This window comes from Poeciliopsis prolifica, unplaced genomic scaffold (genome assembly GCF_027474105.1).
Source record: "Poeciliopsis prolifica strain line A6 unplaced genomic scaffold, Auburn_PproV2 SCAFFOLD016, whole genome shotgun sequence".
Classification (NCBI taxonomy): Eukaryota; Metazoa; Chordata; class Actinopteri; order Cyprinodontiformes; family Poeciliidae; genus Poeciliopsis; species Poeciliopsis prolifica.
Window position 1 is genome coordinate 4,225,001 of NW_026562391.1, and position 18,012 is coordinate 4,243,012.

At 41.0% G+C, this 18,012-nt stretch overlaps 1 protein-coding gene across 2 annotated transcripts in view; it reads left to right on the plus strand.

Annotated features, from left to right (window-relative positions):
• mycbpap (mycbp associated protein) overlaps positions 1–17,679 on the plus strand; it is a 19,712-nt gene extending 2,033 nt beyond the window's left edge. The window contains exons 5-19 of one of the 2 annotated variants that reach the window (XM_055041689.1): positions 23–185; positions 296–411; positions 496–646; positions 776–894; positions 3,636–3,775; positions 4,735–4,849; positions 5,597–5,789; positions 5,935–6,122; positions 6,235–6,381; positions 8,227–8,325; positions 8,685–8,812; positions 8,918–9,012; positions 13,960–14,084; positions 15,289–15,450; positions 17,500–17,679. In XM_055041689.1, the coding sequence (XP_054897664.1) occupies positions 23–185; positions 296–411; positions 496–646; positions 776–894; positions 3,636–3,775; positions 4,735–4,849; positions 5,597–5,789; positions 5,935–6,122; positions 6,235–6,381; positions 8,227–8,325; positions 8,685–8,812; positions 8,918–9,012; positions 13,960–14,084; positions 15,289–15,450; positions 17,500–17,595 (2,037 nt within the window). In that variant the 3' untranslated portion in view covers positions 17,596–17,679. The remainder of the gene's footprint in view (positions 1–22; positions 186–295; positions 412–495; positions 647–775; positions 895–3,635; positions 3,776–4,734; positions 4,850–5,596; positions 5,790–5,934; positions 6,123–6,234; positions 6,382–8,226; positions 8,326–8,684; positions 8,813–8,917; positions 9,013–13,959; positions 14,085–15,288; positions 15,451–17,499) is intronic. The other variant, XM_055041691.1, reaches the window with a different exon arrangement.
• The last annotated feature ends 333 nt before the right edge of the window (positions 17,680–18,012 follow it).

An 18,012-nucleotide genomic window follows, 5' to 3' on the forward strand; every position in this document is an offset into this window, starting at 1 on the left:
TCTTTTCCCCTCTCAAAACAAGCTGTTGAAGCACTTTCCGAAGCCTTTGACAGATCCCGCCTCTGAAGCCAACATGGAGCCTCGCACAGAGAGCAGGGATGAAGAGATTTCCCACCAGAGCAATGCGCTTCAGAACTGGGACAAACACATGTCATATCGCAGACGGAAGCAGAAAGAATTGTCTGGTAAGGTTCTTGAGAATTTTGCATCGGCAGTTCTACTTTCGAAGAAGAGTGAACATGCTTCTCAACTCGAAAGACGAGGAAAATGAAATCTGTACATTTGCTCTTGTCAGACTCACTCAACTGGCCTGTGGAAAACCTGCTGATGAATCAGGACAAGCATTACAGAGAGACCACGGAGCAGAAGGAAATTCTAAATCAAGTCATGCCGCTCGTCTACCCCGGATACGTATGACACACATCTGATTTTAACGGCCTGCCAAGTTTCCACTCCTTCACTTTCTTCACGCCTGCGTCTCTTTTTCTTTGGAAGGGTTATACTGTGGGCGGCGAGTTTTGGAGCCTCCCGCAGCGTCTTGGCGATGAACTGACCGGTATCGCAACGACGCTGACTCGGACCGAGCGAGGCCTAAAGAAACCAATCACACACGTGGGACACCCAGACACCATACACAGGGAAATGGGTAAACATAGTTTGTTTGTTATGGAATTCTTTAATGGTCAAATTGGAGTAAATGGAAAACTTAACAATTTAAGCCCATACAGAATCGTCTTCTTCCCCCTCCTTTTGGGGGACATTTTTCATCTTTCAGGAATCGTTTCTACTGAGATTGAGCGTCCAGCTACTCAAGCTTGGGCTCAGAGTGCTTACCTGCAACACAAGACACAGGAACTTGGACAAATTGTGCACGACGTGGACATAAAAAATCTAGTAAGACATTTTTTTTTCCTGTTCTCAATTACCAATGAAAACAAGTACAACCTAAAGCTACCTTTTTATTTAAACATGTTGAATACAAGCTCATATAATCATAGTTTTTATGCGACAGTGGCCATAATGTGCTGTAATTGTTTTTGTCAAAAATGGAGCTGTGTATTGTGACTTAAAATGATAAATTGAACTAAAGGCGATAATAACTATGTTTTCTTTTACCACAACTGATTTCAGCTTTTAAGATGACTGCAGGGTTAATATTCACAAATGAACCCACACAGAAATGAACAAGTATCCGTATTTGTTGCCATGATTAATCAGGTGTGATTTTCTCTCGGAGACAGCAGCGAGAGAATGACCAATGACTAATTCAGATGTCAAATAAAATGAGACATGGGCCTATTCCTTTCAGGATGCTTTTAGCTAACCAATTTACCTGATTCAGAAAATGTCAGTTGCCAGTTATTGCTTCATAAACCCGTTTTGTTTATTGCCTAATTTGGTTTGGTTTCAAGGCTTTTGTGAGAAGCCTAACATGAAAGTAATAAATCACACAGGCACAAACATCCATCATTTCTACAGGTTAGTCCTTTACGGTTTGAGATTTTAAACTTCTGTGAAGCAACAGAGAAAACTTTTTCCAACACATTTTATACAGTTGAACTAAAGGCGATAATAATACAGGTTGTCATACTATTTATTCAGAGAGTCTTCATTTTTTTAATTACTTGTTTCAAATTCGGAAGTCAACACCCATAGGATTACGTTGCAATTTAAATATTTTGGGAAAGACACGGTTTCAACACTAAGAACATTGTAGAGGTTTTATGTAAACATGTTAGACCAAAGCCACACGCTTTAAAAAAGCAATCCATACAAATTAGATGCATACTTTTGAATGCAAAGAAAGTCAATACAAACCTGTGATTATTCTGGAATTTAGCAATAAAAATACTTTAATTAACCGTTTTGAGCCTCATTTTTACACAATCAATATGATATCTTGGGGTTTTTTTTAGCGTTTATTTGAGTTTACTTTTCCAAATAGTCCATCGATTTAGAAAGAAAAGTTACCTGAGATATTTGTTTCCCTAAATCATCATTTCCCACACAATGTACATAAATTAATGTATTTCATAGCTGTTGATGGTCTGATTTTGTTATTACAGAAACAACTATTGGTGGAGCACTTGGCTCTGTGAAGTGCTCACACCCCCACAGGCTGCCTCACTTGGTTTCTTTGCCAACAGGCTTCGATCGTTCTGTTCCAGGCTTTCTGCAGAGAAAACAAGCTCCAGAACGCGAACAACGCAGCGCTTCCTTGCGCATTCACACAAGTTCACGTAACCTTGTAGGCTCATGGGGAATAAATACACTCCCACTCCACTACAAAAAAAAAACAAATAGCAACGTGCTGCAATTATGCAGTTAATTGTGGTTCATTACTTGTTAAAATTACATTTTGTGCATAAGGCTTGCTAAAATAATTAAAGGTGCATAAAAACAGCAATTAGGGCTCATGCACAAACAAATTTAGAGCGATCGCAGTTATGAAATCTGGAGTGAGCTGGGTAGCGTGGCTGCAGTCTGTTGGGTAACAGAGTTATACTCTACCTGCATTGCAATGAGTCCATCAGCAGCGGCGGCCAGTTCTGAGGTGGTACAAATGTACTTCTATGCACTGACAGTTCCCACTTAATCCTATTAACACCCTTAATAACAGAGGTTGATGGCGGCAGTGTTTATTCACATTAGCTCCATTTTTTTTAATGATCTCAGCTGGTGTCTCTCCACCGTGTTGTCTGGGGGTGGGTGCTAATATCCTGTTGGGCAGGTGGCTAATACGATGTTTAGGATTTGGGACAGATCGTCTGGTCCACAGCTGACTTGGCTCAGTGATTTTTACTTGACAGTCCTTTCAAAGCTGCAGTTATCCCTGTTGCTGGTGCACCTTTGCCTACCACTCAATTAAGCTTGGAGACAGAGCTTCTGCTCATACCAGCTGATTCAACCTTTTGTGGCCTGTCCTCCTCGTGAAGGTATCGATGACTTCTGGACACGTGCCGAGTCGGCAGTCTTCCCTGTAATTGTGGCACAGACTGAGAGACCGTTCGTAACCTTTGCAGGTGCTTTGCAGCTGATTAGAGTGTTACGCCACAGGTTTCCAATAATGACCTTTTCACAGTATTCTAATTTTATGAGACGCTGAATTTTGGGTTTTCATTATGTTCTCGTTAAGCCACAATCATCAAAATTACATGAAGAAAAGGCTTGGAATATATCACTCTGTGTGTGGCGCGTCTACATAATAGTTTCACTTTCTGAGGTGACTGGCAAGAAATGCTGTAGCTTCATACAATATTAAATTCTTTTTTAAGATGCACAAGTTTGTGTGTGATTATACCAGTAGAGCTTCACTCTTTGATTAAGTAACAGAAATAAAGTAGCTTTTTGTGTTATTTAAATGTGTTAAGGCAGACACATAAACCCAGCCTGCAGGGCCACTTCGATTGGATATAAAGCCATCAGTGGGAAACTCACTCAAACGATCCATTAGAAATATCCTAGAACCAGGATGTATATCCCAGAATTTAGATTTTCCTTAGGAATAGTGTGATCGATGAGAGGCGTACAGTTAAATGTGAGTGGCCCTCATGTTGTGGCTCATCAGGACAAGTAATATCCTTTGATTTGAAGTAAACAAGGGCAACAACAACTTTATGTGACAATGTTTGCAGGATATGAGTAAACTGGAGGTGATAGGTACCGGAAAGCCGCACACTTCCGTGTCGGAGCACCAGGATCCCTTACTGCAGAATGAGAAAAAGGAGAAGAAGGAACATCTCGTCATGGAGGAAGAGGAATTGTACGATAAAAAGTAGCTTATTTTTATTTATTTTTTATATCATTTTTTTCTTTTGCTGAGAAAAAAATGCTGTCAATGTTGGTGTGTTATTATTTTTTTGTTTGTTTTTTGATAAACAGCAGATTTTTTGATATAATTCAGGTAAATATGTATAAATATCTACCAATGGTAACAAGTGCTCTGTATTTGGTTTGCTTTTCATTAACTATTTCTTGTTGGGATAATGTCTTTCCCATCGTGTTGCAGAGAGTCATATTTTTGGTTAAATTTTATTTTTCTCCAAAAAAAAGTAAGTAAATAATAGTAACAGCCTTATCTCAGGATAAGAGATAAGGCATTTTTGCACTGTCTTAGTGCAAGAAAAACTAAGACAGTCTTTTAGCAAACTAAATGCATTTAGTTTGCTAAATACTACACTTAAATTTGGCTGTCACAAGCCATTCCTTTCAATCACAATCAGTTCAGCTTATTCATGTTGCTCCGTTTCACAGCAAATATTACTTTAAGGTATGAGGGACAATGTAGTACAGTTGATAACCAGAAATATATCAGATCAAGTCAGTACAATTCAAAGATAAAAATCCATTTACATGCATTGCAGTAGTAGGTACAATTTAAAATACAATTAAAAAAGTACAATAAAATATATGTGTCTAAGGAAGCTCAGCTGATTGTATGAAGTTATTGACTTTGCAGTAATTTTTTCTCTGAGTAAGCAAGCGGTGACACCAGAAAAAAGCAACTTCCTATTTAACAGGAAGAAACCTCCAGCCACCGTCTGCAGCAACTGACTGGGACTTAAGAGAGAATGTAAAGTTATTGATCTTAAAAAATGTGGGATTTTTTTTTTAAATAAGTGATTATCATTTTAGCCAATAGTTAGTTCTTTGCTATCTCTGAGTTTGCACTAAAGCGTCTCTCCTCTCCTGAGGACTGGATAGTGAAATGACTTGGTATTCTCATGTTTTTAGTGACAGAGACTCACTGGAGGAAACTGATGATGACCAAGTCCAGGCTTTGCCCTATCCTGCTTTGAGGATTAACGGCCAGCTTGCTGAATGGACTGGACACCCGACATCTGATGAGGTTCTGACATTGTTTTTTTAAATTCTCTGGTGAGAGACGTGATATCTCCTAAGAGATAAGACAAATGTCTCTCTATGAGAGTAAAACGCAAGGTCAACACCTTAAATTTCACTTTTCCTGCCTTTCATGCATCAGTAAAGCATCACAGACAGGTTGCGTTTTTCACCGAATAGTTTCACAATGGAAATAAATATTACCTTCTGCACATCTAAGCCAGTTGTCTGCAACTTTTACAATCCAAACAGCCATTTTTGCCCCAAACCCAGCAAAGCAAAGCTTGTTAAGAGTCACAAATGTTATGTGACCTATGGGGAAATAACACATATCAACTTGGATTTTTGTTATTTTGAAAGAAACTGTTTTATTTCTATTGTTAAGTTTTAAAATAGCGATAGATATATTTTTTTAAATAAATATCGCTCCATTTTGGATATTGGATATTGGTGGAAATAATGTAGAAAAGAAAGTAGTTTTAAACTTAAAAACAAGAAAGTTTATTTTAAAAAATGTCTCCTGTTCTGGAAATTCAATGCAATTACTCTGTAACACAAGAGTGAAAGGCTACTAAAAACCTGCATTTGTTATTTGCTATTTGTATTCAGAAACATTAGTCGGCACTATTTCACTTTGTTGGCAAAGGCACTGATGGACTTTTAATGAAAGTGTTATTGATTAATGCATTGGATGTAACGCGTTGTCTGCTCTCTGCATGCCATGTCTTTGGTTTTCTTCCCCTGGTTCGATTAGGGAGCAGTTGGACTCTGTACCTCCGTGTTGTTCAAAACCCAGACCGGGGAAATTGTCTCAACTAACTTGGAGCTGCGCAACGAAGGCAACACCGTCATTTTTTACAGCTGGAAGAAGCTCCCAAGACAACTAAGTCTGTCTCACCTGTACCAGCAGAAGAACCGTGTGCGCTTCTACTTCAGATCCTCCTCTGGTACAGATTCACAAACGCGATGGAACACCTGCTGCTGCTGTTTGCGCGTCATGTATTTGTCCACGTGTGAACCCTTGTAACGCTTCCAACACTCAGCCTTTTGCATTTTAAATTTTTTGGTTTTTCTGTTTTCACTTCAACTCAGGTGTGATTCATCCCAGCGAAACCCAGCAGGTGGAGTTCATATTTAAGTCAGAGGAGCAAGGTCTCTGGACTGAAATTTGGCAGCTCAACACCCACCCTGTGTTGTTGCAAGGAGCCTCGATTCAGGTCAGGCTGAGTGGGGTGGCCATCAAACTGGACAAAACTGCCGATCTGAGGCGCTTCTTAGAGGTAACTTAACCAGCACAATGTGTTTCAGAAAGGAACAAAAAAGTCATTTCCATTCATAGAAAAGTGTACTTTTGTGGCTTCACCTTGTTTTGTGCATGTGTGTGCTTAACAGAACAAGCTGGAAAAGATTGCTGTGGAAAAGTACTGTCGATCGATTTTGAACAGCCTGGTCAGGGGCGTCTACATCCCTGAAAGGCCCAAGTCACCTGCAGAGCTTTACCTCACTGAAGAACAGCAGTTCCAGAACAAAAACCCCGTGGTACATTACATACTGACATACTGATTATTTATTTTTCTCAGCTTACTGACTTTCTTGTATTATCACAACTTGCCAACAAATAGCATTTGGTTAACGTTGACATAGTCCTGTCTTAATGTTTGATATCATTTCAAGTGACTGATTTTCTGAAGCAGACGAGGCTTTTAAACACATTTTAGAAGTTTTCTGCAGTTTGGAGGTCAGGACTATTTCAAAAACATAATGTCAGCCTCCTTTGTTATTATTAGAAATAATGTGAATGTATTTGGCTTGTTCTCTTCTGACACCCATTTGTGTTCAAGCATCGCTCAATCAGCTGTTGATTTTACGTAGGTTCAAACATATTTTTATATAGTGCACCTTCTTCATTGCTTTATCCACCTTGCAGAATGCACCTACTGTACCACTGCAAGTACTAACCTTTAATTTGATGTAACCACTAATTAAGTGTTTGAACCATTTTATCTAAAGTGCGCATCAAAACTGCTGTTTGCTATGGATAGAAAGGCGTCTCAGCATAATCTTCTGGAACACCTTTTAAAGTACTGACCATGACTTTGTTGAAAATTGTTAGAATGAAATGAGTATGGACCAAATATAACTTTGTGGTTAAGCTTGAATACTCCAAAATAGGCTGTCACCACAACACGTGAATGTGGCCCTACGCCACACCGCCACTACCATTGTTGTGGTATTTTTAATGTTGTGGTGACTGAGCTGCTTGCTTGTTTTAATCCTCGGCACCATGACACGTGTTATTTGAAGCACGTCAGTCGTTTCTTCTAATCCCTTTCAGCTCAGTCCTGACCTGTCAGAGGTTTTTCTTTGACAGCGTCCATTACAGATCCCTAGTCACAGCTTGTGAGTCAGTGTGAGGCGACCCAGTAATGGATCCATTCATCGTGCGCTTCGCCTGCTGAAGCCGTGAGAGCGGTTAGCCCATCATGTCCGTTCTTCCTAAGCGGAGTTGTTATTACAACTCCTATTCATTTTAGCCCACCTCCGTTTAGTTTCATTGCAACTTTGGGGCAAGCTCATTATTTATTATTGATAACAAAGGAGAGTGGCTTTGAACGAAATTTTATCCACGTGAGTGAAAAAACCCCCACCATCACCTATAAGTGTATTGATCAGTTTTGTTAGCTTCCTTTAAGAAGTGCAACCAAACAGTTAGCTGGAAGCATTACCTCTTTTCTTTTCTATAATTGAGATAAATCACGTGATTCTCGTAAAATAGTCAGAGCTACCATCTACAATTGCCTGCTGCTAATGAGTGAACTGGAATAAAAAATAATGTTCCATTTCTTTGTTAAACTTTCAACACATTTTAAAAGATGTATGTATGTAGATTTTTTTTACTTATAAACTGACATTTTATACATTTACATGTCCATATGTTTTAAAATTCAAGAAAACCTTTCATCAAACATAATATTTTTTCCTCAAAAACTGATGATGCTGTCTTTCACTTTAAAAGCTGGAGTTCAATATCAAATGTTAGTTTCTTTTCTGCTTGATTCATGGATTCAGTGTCTATTGCTTTAATGAGATATTAGAATTCTAATTCAATATTTTGTTTATTAGGTTATAATTGTGTGACTAGAGAAACCATTACCATTTTTGAAAAAAAGGTTAAAAAAATACAAACTATTTTACTGTTCTGAAAATATTTTTTTCCCCTTTTATTAAAGTATGTGTATTTACTTTGTTTCTTTATTTGTCTTTCGGGATTGTATCATAAATCTGGTAATATTATAGGTAATTATTATAGGTGCATAAAAAAAGAAAATGTAAAAGTAAACTCTTAAAAGTAATGTTATATTTATCCCCTTGTTATGGGTTTAGTTGCAGTACCATTTCCAGCCAGTAGAGGCCCTAAAGACACTGTGGCAACAGGTGAATCCGGACTGCAGCTGGGATCTCTGTTTCAACACTCTTCGACAGGTAATCCTAACATGACACTTCAAGGTAACTGCTTTGAGCTATTATAGAAAACAAAATGCATAAAATAATTTCTGATATACATTAGAAAAAAACCCAAACAGATTTTGGTCATTTTAATGCTTCAGACATCAACGCAAGACTACTCTGTGTTACTGCGCTCAGCTGTTTGAGCCCTTCAGGAGAGTCGGAAAGTGCAGGTTGAATCCTCCTGAGAGGATACTGCCTTCTTCTATTGTTGAATTATTGTTGTGTAGACCAGCACATCACAGAACAAAAGTAAGCCATAAACAGGTTTATGTAATCTATAATACGTGTATAATATTCTGTTTTTATCCTCCTGTTATGTTGTGATTCTGGAGGCTGTATTGTCTCTGCCTGATGAGGATCCTATCAAAGAAGAGAGCTTTTCCCAGCTCAACTCTCTGTATCTGCAACTTTGTGATCCTCCCGCTGGAAAACACCACCTTGTAACACCAGCCATTACAGGGTAAAGCCTATAGTACAACGTATAGTACAACACACAAACATGCAAAACGCCTACAAATTGTAAAATAATACTTGTTGTGATGGTGGTGTGTGGTGCTTCCTGCAGGCGACAACTATGGATAAACCTTCTGGACTTAATGGGAACTGATGCCGTCATGCTTAGAGCTATGATGGACCTTCCAGAGAAAGATACTTGGTCTGGTAGGAGGCATGAACTCATAATCCCAGCTCATTGTGACACTCAGCTCTACGACAAAAGCGTTCAGCATTACAGTATAGATTGGATTTCTGCTCAGAAATTTCATTAAACTACATTATTCAAAATGTAGTTTTGAATACGCTATTTCTCCAATGCCTTACTGGGTTTTACTTTGAATCAAGGTAGGACAGAAACAGTTAATTGGATTAGTCGTGATGAACTGATTATTGACATAATTGTCAACTAGTTCAGAAATTGAATAATGGTTAAGTAGAGTATGCAAACTCTGAAACATGTCGTTTGGCAAAAGAACAATACCCCTCATAGTAGTAAGTAAGCCAAAATTGTGCAAAAAATATGTACGTTTTGTAGATGAGATAAAAATCCTTTTTTGTCTGGAAGTAATTTTGTATTTGCAGATGCATACTTTGCATAACTATCAAGAATGCACTAATACAATGTTATTGCAATCTAGGAAACAGAATGTTTATTTTCTCATTTAAAAAAATAAATTAAGGTTAATTTTTTTTTATTGCGTTTTTTATATTGCTCAAAATAAGCAATATAAAAATCTGTTAGATAAATGAAAAATCTGTAGAATGAAAAATCCCATTTTTCTATTTTATTACTCGAGAACGATGACAAATCACTTACTAAAATAATTGTCAGCTGCAGATCTAATTCAAAGTTGAAATGCAAAATATTTTAGAAATGCTGTTCAACAAATACAAGCCCTTGTGTTAAAAGATGAGGAAATCTCTATGATAAAAAAAAAAAACATTTAAAAAACTATCAGCGAAACAACCTAAACATTTCGCTCATTTCTCATTTAGCCTAACAGAATAAACAACGTCATAAAAACACAGTAAAAGTCCCATATGGTTGTGAAAAGCTCCAAAGGGCCAGAACAACAACCTAAATTGGATAAAACGTCTGTTTTGCTTGTATGTTCAAAATGCTGATTTAACTAATTAAGTTATTCAGTCATTCATTCATTTATGACACTTTTTGACCGCCAATCAAGGCTGTTAAAAGATTAAAAAAACAAAACGAAAGATCTGATGACTGAAATTTTTATATATATATATATATATATATATATATATATATATATATATATAGCTGACTGGATAGCTCAATACATAAGGCATCAGTATATCACCCGAGAGGGCAGGGGTCGAATCCAGTCTGGGCCCTTAGGCACGACCCTTCAAGCTACTGCCTACATACCATGAGAGATACTAAGTTGCATAACATGCCGGCTCAGACGTCGCCCGGCCAAACAAGGTCTGCGTCAGGTGTTGGGGAACCAGAGCACCTTGATGACAAATGGGCTACTGGAACAAGACGGAAATGGGCGAGAGATGAAAATGTGGATCTGTTGGAATGCTACTACTCAAGTAACCCTAGTGAGAGAGGTTACATGCAAAGACTGGGGAAGGAATGGTTACTTCGACATCCCCAGTCAACACTAAGCGCTAAACAACTAGTAGCTCAGTGTTCCAACATCCGCAAACGGCAACACAAATGCTACGGCAAAAGGGAGGAACCCGGATGTCAGGACTGTGGGGACTTAACTACAAGTCCCACCCAGTGAGGGGATACACGGCCCCAATGAGCGAAACAGAGCTGAACGAGACAGCTGCTGACCTGAGAGAGAGAATCATGACCCGAATGACAACCAGGCCTCCCCGGCGCCAATTACAATGGCTGAGTGAAGTACCATCTGAAAGTCTCATTGAGAATGTGAATGCAGCATTGAGAACGATCCCTACCAACACCATAACAGAAACCAATGAGCTGATCTACAACTCAGCATCAGTGATCCTTGAGATACTTGGCTATAAGAGCAACCATGAGACCCAATACCCACCATGGAAAAGACGGTTAGAGGCTAAAATCAAGGTAACAAGGAGGGAAGTGAGCCAACTGTCAGAGCTCCACAAGGGTGCAATGAAAAGACCAGTACCCAGAAAGTACAGGCAGATGCCCATACCTGAAGCACTCGAGACTGCCAAACAGAGGCTCCAAGCCTTGTCCAGCCGCCTAAAGAGATACACAAGGGAGAATGAATCCAGAAGGATTAACCGGCTCTTCTCCACTCAACCAGCTAAGGTGTACTCTCAATGGCAGGGTAACAATAACAACAGAGCAGACCCACCAAGGCTGGAGACTGAACAATACTGGAAAGGCATATGGGAAAGGGAGGCGTCCCACAACAGCAATGCACAGTGGCTGATCTCTCTACGAGAGGACCACAGCAACCTCCCTGAGCAAGCCCCGGTAACCATCACTGTGACAGATGTCCAAGAAAGAGTCTCAGGTATGAAAAACTGGACAGCACCAGGGCCTGACATGATCCATGCCTACTGGCTAAAGAAACTCACTGCTCTCCATGAGCGAATGGCAGCCCAAATGAACCAGCTGCTACAAAGTGGGACTCACCCTGAATGGTTAACTGAAGGGCGGACAATCCTAATCCAGAAGGATCCATCAAAGGGTCCAGTCCCACCCAACTACCGACCAATAACCTGCCTCTCCACAACCTGGAAGCTCATGTCAGGCATCATAGCGGCCAAGATAAGCAAACACATGGATAAACACATGAGCACGGCACAGAAGGGTATCGGTGTAAATACCAGAGGAGCCAAACACCAACTCCTCGTAGACCGCACAGTTGCCCGAGACTGCAAAACCCGACACACCAACCTGTGCATGGCTTGGATTGATTACAAGAAAGCCTATGACTCAATGCCGCATACTTGGATCATTGAATGCTTAGAGATGTATAACATCAACAGGACTCTGAGAGCCTTCATTGCAAACTCGATGAGGCTGTGGAAAACCACCCTTGAAGCCAACTGCAAACCACTTGCACAAGTGTCCATCAAATGTGGCATATACCAAGGAGATGCTCTGTCCCCGCTACTGTCTGCATAGGCCTGAACCCCCTCAGCCAAGTTATCAACAAGACTGGCTACGGATACAGACTCAAAAAATGGGGCCAATATCAGTCACCTACTCTACATGGATGACATCAAGCTGTACGCCAAGTGTGAGCGAGACATCGACTCACTGATCCACACCACCAGGATCTACAGCACTGACATTGGGATGTCATTCGGACTAGAGAAATGTGGTCGGCTGGTCACAAAGAGGGGGAAGGTCATCCACACAGAAGGGGTCTCACTCCCAGAAGGAACAATAGCAGACATAGAGGACAGTTACAAGTACCTAGGTATACCACAAGCAAATGGCAACCTCGATGAGGTCACAAGGAAAGGAGCCACAGCTAAATACCTCCAACGAATAAGGCAAGTCCTGAGAAGCCAGCTCAATGGCAAGAAAAAAATCTGTGCGATAAACAGCTATGCCTTGCCAGTAATCAGATACCCTGCTGGAATAATTAGCTGGCCAAAGGAGGAGATAAAAGCCACAGATATTAAGACCAGAAAGCTACTAACAATGCATGGAGGGTTCCATCCCAAATCCAGCACCCTGAGACTGTACACGAGCCGCAAGGAAGGAGGCAGAGGACTAGTGAGTGTGAGAACCACTGTCCAGGACGAAACAACTAAGATCCATAAATACATCAGGGACAAAGCCTCAACAGACAATGTGCTCAGTGAATGTCTCAGACAACAGGGAACGGAGGTTGAGGTGCCAGAGATACCATCATGGGAGGACAAGCCCCTACATGGGATGTACCACCAGCAAATAACCCAAGTGGCTGATATCAGTAAATCCTACCAATGGCTGGAAAAAGCTGGACTCAAGGACAGCACAGAGGCCCTCATCCTGGCAGCCCAGGAACAGGCCCTAAACACCAGAGCAATAGAGGCCCAGATCTACCACACCAGACAAGACCCAAGGTGTAGGTTGTGCAAGGAGGCCCCTGAGACAGTCCAGCACATCACAGCAGGGTGCAAGATACTGGCAGGGAAAGCGTACATGGAGCGACATAACCAAGTGGCAGGCATAGTGTACAGAAACATCTGTGCAGAATATGGACTGGAAACCCCAAGATCAAAGTGGGAAACACCCCCAAAGGTGGTGGAGAACGCCAGAGCTAAGATCCTGTGGGACTTCCAGATCCAGACAGACAAAAATGGTAATGGCGAACCAACCAGACATTGTCGTAGTGGATAAACATCAGAGGAAAGCCGTTGTGGTAGATGTAGCAATACCAAGTGATTGCAACATCAGGAAAAAGGAGCACGAGAAACTAGAGAAATACCAGGGCCTCAGGGAGGAACTGGAGAGGGCCTGGAAGGTGAAGACCACAGTGGTGCCTGTGGTCATCGGGGCCCTCGGGGCAGTAACCCCCAAACTGGAGCAGTGGCTACAACAGATCCCAGGAACAACATCAGACATCTCAGTCCAGAAATGTGCAGTCCTTGGCACAGCCAAGATACTGCGCAGAACCCTCAAGCTCCCAGGCCTCTGGTAGAGGACCCGAGCTCAGAGGATAAGAACCACCCGCGGTGGGTGAGAAGGGAATTTTTTTTTTTTTTTATATATATATATATATATATATATATATATATATATAATTTTTTTTGCAGGACTCAGCAATAATATCATAATTACATATTTTCCTGCTTATTGTCTGTTCTGATGGACTCCACTTAGAAGGAATCAAATTTTCAAATAGAGAGCTGCCGTCCATGTTGTATACTATATAAAAACAATATCTTGAACAGTATAAGGATGGATAATTCTTTCTAATTTCATTTGTAGTTATTGTTGCATAGTCGGATGTATCTGAACCGAGATAAAGCCAAATCATACTATTAACCTTGCGGGAGGAAAAAAGAGGAAAAAGCTCCGCTGCAACAGATTTGAGTAAATTTGCTTCAGTTTTAACAGAACAACTGTTTGTTTTGGGCTTTTACATCAGATGAGATATTCTACTGTTCAGGATTCCTGTTTTCTACATTGCGTCCTAGATGAGGGTACTCCGTCGCCCACCGAAGACAGGAGAGAGTCATCGGATGTAATACAGAAGTGCGTGAGAATAAAACTGAAAGACGTCGGCAGAACAGACTCCAGAGAGTTCGACAGCCCGATTGAGGTAAATGCACCTCAGTGTCAGAGTGGCGCAGAAGAGAGCCCGTGTTTGTGTGTCGGCGAATGCCTTTGCAGCTCACTAACCGGCATGAACAGAGACTCAGGAGTGTTTACAGTTGTTTTGCCGCAGAATCCAAAGCACTTTGTATTACAAGTGTGAAAAACACAAAAATCACATCACCGAATCCAACAGTAAAACCGATCCCATCATGAGTCAGTCTCCACTTTAACCACTTCATCCATTCATCTGCTATGCAAGTGTGTTGTTACTATTGACTGCCGCCCCCACATAACCACACACTCGTCCTCAGAAAGGCACTCATCTGCAATATTCATTTCTCTTCACTAGAGCCTTAGAATTACTTTCTTTCTAAGTCAGTACATTTTGCCCAATAATGTAGAAAATAAAGGCTTTCTGCCAAGAGTTGTGTCCTTTTGCAGGGTTGTAAAAGTAACTTAGCAACACAGTGGCTGTTCAGTTTTTAACAAGGAGACTTGTTCAGACAAAATAATTACACAACAGTGCCTTTCAACACTTTGCTATATTGCAGCTACAACTTCTGTGAATTTTATTAGGACTGTATGTTTTAGATTAAAACCAAGTAGAGCACTTATTCTCATATATTTATTTAAATTTCAGTTAAAAAATAAATAAATAAATATATATATATGTGTGTGTGTGTGTGTGTGTGTCATTGTAACACAAAAAGATGACAAAACTATAAGTGAATATTAATATTCCCTGACCTTCTGTCTCCAAATCCCCTTAATGACCATTCATTTGTGACACTTTCCTGCAGGCAACAACTATGGATAAACCTTCTGGACTTAACATGACTTTTCTTACCCTAGTCATGTTACTTCTGCTCTAACTGCTCACTACTTATTATTCACCATCTTTGACATTTACCAGAAGATTGACAACGCAGCTTTATCTGTTCATATTCTGCTGAGCAATTTTCTCCTCTGTATAAAGGTTGAGTCATTGGGCGAGGTACAGTTTATTACTCATAGGGCGCCATGGAAACGGAACAGTTTGTGACAAATGTGCACCTGCTCTCAGACGGCATGCCAAGGTGTGAATTATTTGCACCTGTACCACTCCAAGCCACCTTCGACAGATGCTCGCACAGCTACGCGCTAACGTCTCTGTTTGCTCTGTAAATTGCAGCTGTATTTAACTGCAACTCGGCACAATTTGTCCCCAGATCACTGGAACGAAGGGTAGGAGAACGAATCAGGCGGGCAAGCATTCCAAAGACAAACACCCGAAGGAGTTTGAGTCACCGGCTGAATGTAGTTCGAATTTAGACCTTGCAGACGTAGACGAAGAGACCCTCTTGACCTACAGAGGAGATTTGCACAAAATGGTAAGTTATGTTGTTTTGTTTTGACACATACAGTGCATCACTGAGATTTTTTTTTCCCCCTTCACTCTGAGACATTCCTGGGTCGGTTTCTAAAGTTCTGATGCTTGAACCGTTCATTATAGTTTCCTTGACTACTGTTGATAAAATAGGAGGTCAAGGGGTCACATAGATGCATCCTCCTGACCCTGACCTGGTACCTGGGAGAGCTGTAGTTCTCGTTAAAGTGTAACTAAACCTTCTGTGAAAGCTTAATCACGTCCACAGACAAATTCTGAAAGCTCCACCAAAGTGGGCGGAGTCAAGACATACTGAGGGGCGTGGCCAAGCGTTGGGATAAGCGGAGGGGTTTAATCGGGAGCGTGGTTAGGACCAGGGAAAGCACTGTTCCCAACTTAGCGACTTGTTGCTTTATTTAGGAACTTTCAAGACCCTCTGCCGTCTTTTTATTTACAGGAAAAGCAACTAGCCACAAATCTGGCAACTTTTTTGACATTGGCGCGAAGACGTGAAGCACAAGTTCTTCGAGTCCCTGTCCTTTCATAATGTTCAAAAATCAGAAACTGCAAAGAAAACAAATTGAAAAAAAATGAAGGACTCTTCCACAACCACCTGACAAAAAGGACCACCGTTGGTGAGACCAAAGTGTTGGGCGAGTGAGAGCATGCAAGAGGTTATGAGGTTTGAAGGAAGCATTGTGTCTGAGTGTCGAATAAAAGGTTACAGTATGTACAGGAGACACCTGGAACACTTTGTAACTTGATGTGAGAAAAAAAACACATCTTCAGTGTTAAAATGATAAAAAAAAATAGATCAATAAATAACAGAAATTAGTCAAACATTCCAGTCTTGCAGCAGAGATGGAGATAGTGGAAGCACAACAACAAATATGTGGGTGTAGATATGAACAAAATGCAAGGCTGGAATGAGTTGCGTTATAGTCTCTTGTTTTTGGAAGCATATATCGAAATCTTTCCAGAAAGACTTTGCACATATTTGAAAATCCTGTGGTGAAGATACAAACTTTTTTTCCAAATAGCCATCTGCTGGACTGCTTGTGTCAGAGATATTCCAAAAAAAAAAAAAAAGACTAAATGAAGACTCCTGCTGAACGAAAGGGAAAAACACACTGGCTTTATTAACAAGCCTCGTGTGCACACCCTGTACCATACTGAGACCATGTAAGATCCACGGCAATAAGATCCCATACAGCAGGTCATTCCTGGATCACTGTGCAGCAAGGCCACCAGTAACACTCTGCAAACTGTGTTACAGATGGATTTATGCCTTCAGCAGAAAAGAAAATTGAGGAAGAGCATCTTTTTCTTCACATCACATTCCACTTGAGCATTTGCTTTCAATTGATTTCTCTGGTATATTCTCTCAAAACTAAATTAATATCTTATTACCAGAGTTGTAGACAAATCTGGTAATAAGAGTTGATTACATGCTAATTAACTCTTATTACCATTCTCTCCCATGTTTTTTGGCAGGCCTTTCGAATTATTTCTTTACGATCAAAACAGTGATTCCGGTCTTTAACTAGTCTGACAAAAATCCAACTCCTATATATAGCTCTATGTTTTGCTTCAGAGGGTCTGGACCCTTGGCTATTGGGAAATGATTGCTCGCTGGAGGTGTGGGCTCTGTTTAAGTCTTAAATTTTACCCAGGTCTTAATGTTTGACCCTGAGATAATCAGCCAGTTTGACGCTATAAAGCTTACCAAAAATTGCCTGGGCCGCAAACGACCATCCATTTGGAAGCGTAGAGCCAACGCAGGCCGAATGGACGTTGCTAAGACTGCAGGCGGACTGCAACTCTAAAACAATGCAGAAAACCCATGTCATCCATCTCAAGTTCTCCTTCTGGTTGGTGATTGGCCTTGCTTGAAATTCTACCAGAGGAATCCACTTCAATGGGAGAAAGCCCAGAGGGTGAAATGAGAGGACTCATCTAAAGATTTTCTTGATGAATTATTCAATTCAATTTTGTATCAAAACAAAAAGGGAAACGTGAACGAATAACGTATGACAAGATGGTTTTCTGGCAGGTTTACGTTTGGATGGAAGAACTCGTGTGCAATCTGTGTGACCAGTTGGACGACATGGAGGTGGGTGACGGGCAGACCCCGAAATGCTGCGCCTGAATGGCAGGCTGGATGAAAAGGAGAGGAAAAGAAAAGGCCCAAGCAATTAGATATCACTTTTGTTGACGAATCAATAAAGTTTGTTTTACTGAACAGCGAGTGTTTGAATATTTGCTCACGCCTTCAGTCAGCGGATGCTGTCACGTTAGGCGCTGACGAGGCAAAAGACGCGCCCCGGTCCCTGTCCTCTCCTCTCCTCTCCTCTCCTCTCCTCTCCTCTCCTCTCCTCTCCTCTCCTCTCCTCTCCTCTCCTCTCCTCTCCTCTCCTCTCCTCTCCTCTCCTCTCCTCTCCTCTCCTCTCCTCTCCTCTCCTCTCCTCTCCTCTCCTCTCCTCTCCTCCTCTCCTCTCCTCTCCTCTCCTCTCCTCTCCTCTCCTCTCCTCTCCTCTCCTCCTCTCCTCTCCTCTCCTCTCGGTCC